Source organism: Cebus imitator, unplaced genomic scaffold, assembly GCF_001604975.1.
Source record: "Cebus imitator isolate Cc_AM_T3 unplaced genomic scaffold, Cebus_imitator-1.0 Scaffold415, whole genome shotgun sequence".
Taxonomy (NCBI): Eukaryota; Metazoa; Chordata; class Mammalia; order Primates; family Cebidae; genus Cebus; species Cebus imitator.
Window position 1 is genome coordinate 703,887 of NW_016107730.1, and position 2,977 is coordinate 706,863.

The 2,977-nt window shown below is 40.4% G+C and overlaps 1 protein-coding gene across 1 annotated transcript in view; it reads right to left on the reverse strand.

Moving 5' to 3' along the window:
* The window catches only part of ATP6V0A1 (ATPase H+ transporting V0 subunit a1), a 67,233-nt gene that overhangs the window by 21,892 nt on the left and 42,364 nt on the right, over positions 1 to 2,977 (reverse strand). Inside the window, exons 13-15 of the mRNA XM_037731655.1 lie at positions 2,455 to 2,573; positions 492 to 708; positions 104 to 211 (exon numbers count right to left, since the gene is read on the reverse strand). Of these exons, the coding sequence (XP_037587583.1) occupies positions 104 to 211; positions 492 to 708; positions 2,455 to 2,573 (444 nt within the window). The remainder of the gene's footprint in view (positions 1 to 103; positions 212 to 491; positions 709 to 2,454; positions 2,574 to 2,977) is intronic.

A 2,977-nucleotide genomic window follows, 5' to 3' on the forward strand; every position in this document is an offset into this window, starting at 1 on the left:
CAGAGTATACAGATTTGTGCCCAATTAATTATATCACTGGGGAATTGCCTTGATCTTGAAAAATAAAAAGTCTAGTAACTTTTAGCAGTAGAAATACACTTACCAAATGCTTCCTTCTCAAATACTGCCGGCGAAGGACCAGTGGTTTAAACAGCAGCATCCAAGGTACACACAGTAGGGCAACCACTACCAGGAAACACTGAATTCCTTTCTGCAGAGTAAGGAGAAGGAAAAGGTCCATCATATAAAAGTCTACTGATCACATACGCAGTTTCCAGTTTCCAAATCTGGCACAAATTTCCCCCAACAGTACTTTCTTACTGATCTATGAATAACACTAGACAGTTTCTCAAAATAATTAGCACATTTTGTAACAAAGCCCTAGAAGTGTTCCATAGAAGGGCAGTTATAAATTTTTTAGGGGCAGAGAAATATCTGGCTTCCTGATCAAGGACAATCATCTCAGACAGCCCGCCTCTGTGCTGACATACCTGTCCAGAATACAACATTGAATAACCAGACTCTGGGTAGGAAAAGAGGAACATGTTTATGAAATGGATCAGAAGGCTTGGTGCATTCTCAGATGTATGAGCATCATAGGCTGTCCACTTGTAAAAAATAAGGATAACCAAATAGCCAAACAAAGAAGTCATGAAGATTATTTCAGGAATAAATCCAAAGTAGATATTCAGGGGCTTCTTGAAATAGCTAAAAAGGAGAGAGAAAAAAATGTTAAGGGTAAATAGGCCTAGGGCCACTCCTACACTGAATGGAGTATCCACTAGATTTTTCTACTTACTAGCCCCTCAATTCTCTCTTTATCACTTTAAGAATCAGCAACCAGAAGCTGGAGGCAACAGAGACAATGCAGGACTAACTATCATGGTCAAATTTCTGAACCTTGGTTTTGTTTTGTTGTTGCTTTTTTTATTTTCTTTTTTTTTTTGAGACAGGGTCTCACTCTGCGACTCAGGCTGCAGTACAGTGGTGCAATCTTGGCTCATTGCAGCCTCAACCTCCCTGGGCTTAGGTGATCCTCTTACCTCAGCCTCCTGTGTAGCTGGGACTACAGACATGCGCCACCACGCCTAGCTCATATTTTTTGTAGAGATGGGGTTTTGCTATGTTGGCCAGGCTGGTCTCAAACTCCTGACCTCAGGTGATCTGCCCGCCTTGGCCTCCCAAACTGCTAGGATGACAGGCGTGAGCCATTTCACCAGGCCTCAAACTTCTGAACCTTAAACGGCTCCAATACCATCCCCACCATTCTCTCCATGAGAAAGAGAATGGAAAAATTTAGTACATTCTGAGACCACAGTTCATCATCTTTTTTTTTTTTTTTTTTTCTTCTATGAGTATACACAACATTAGCATTAGTATTTTTTTTTCAGAGACTGTGTCTATTTTTTTATTTAATTTTTATTTTTAATAGAGATGGGGTCTCTTGTGTTACCCAGGCTTGTCTTGAACTCCTGGGCTCAAGCGATCTTCCCACCTTGGCCTCCCGAAGTGCTGGGATTATAGGCATGAACCACTGCGCCTAGTCCACACCTCATAATTTTATGTCAGTTGCACCTCATGGAAGAAAAAGAACTCACTTATTTTGATGAAAATTGATCAAATTTTTTTCAAGGATCTTTACTGGAACAGTAAATTGTTAAAGAACTAATATTAAGCCTCATTTAAGACCATGAAATTTTTTTGTTTTGAGATGGAGTTTCACCCAGGCTGCAGTGCAGTGGTGTGATCTTGGCTCATTGCAACCTCTGTCTCCTGGGTTCAAGCAATTCTCCTGCCTCAGCCTCCCGAGTAGTTGGGATTACGGGTGCCTGCAACCATGCCCGGTTAATTTTTTGTATTTTTAGTAGAGACGGAGTTTCACCATGTTGGCCCAGCTGGTCTCAAATTCGTGACCTCAAGTGATCCACCCACCTCAGCCTCCCAGAGTGATGGGGTTACAGGTATGTCACTGCACCCGGCCAGATCATGAAATTTTTTTTTAATTTTTAAATTTTTTTTTTTTTTTGAGATGGAGTCTTGCTCTGTCATCCAGACTGGTGTGCAGTGGCGCCATCTCGGCTCACTGCAGCCTTTGCCTCCCAGGTTCAAGTGATTCTCTTGCCTCAGCCACCCAAGTAGCTGGGATTACAGGCACATGCCACCACACCCAGCTGATTTTTGTATTTTTAGTAGAGAGGGGGTTTCACCATGTTGGCCAGGCTGGTTTTGAACTCCTGAGCTCAGGTGATCCACCCGACTTGGCCTCCCAAAGTGCTGGGATTACAGGCGTGAGCCACCATGCCCAGCCAGACCATTACATTTTTAGAAAAGCACTTCTATAATGTAGAATGAGGTTCTATGTTACGAATCCCTCCCCAAAGATGTCATGATTTCTTTAGGCAAATGCATTCTCTAAACTACACACATTCTTATGACAGAAATGGAACAACTCACATGTGGTTGAATAGGCTCAGGCTGACTCCAAACAGCATATGGATGATACCAAGGATAACAGACATCTTCATCTTAAAAGAGTTCAAGAAGGTCAGTTTATTGGTAGCAATGTTCCAAATCTGTCATAATCCGAGAAAACGAAAAGGCATTATAAAGAATTCTCAAAGGGAAAAATATTCCTCTGTTTAAAAGAACAGTTTTTATTTATTAATCATTAATATTTATTATGGAAAATTCTAAACAGATACTTAAGCAGACAGAAAGGTATAACAAACTCCTATGCACCTATCACTCTGCTTCAAGAATTTTTTTTTTTTTAATCTTGCTTTTGAGGAGAATGCTTCAAAAATTACTATCACCTTTGGACTTGGGAAACAAGATTATTGCCACTGACTAATCTCCATGTTATTATGAAGCAAAGTCCAGATATCTTGTCATTTTACCTGTAAATATTTCAGCATAGACGTCAAAAAGGAAAAGACTTATTTGATTAAGATGAAGTTTTGCTCTTTTTTTTTTTTTT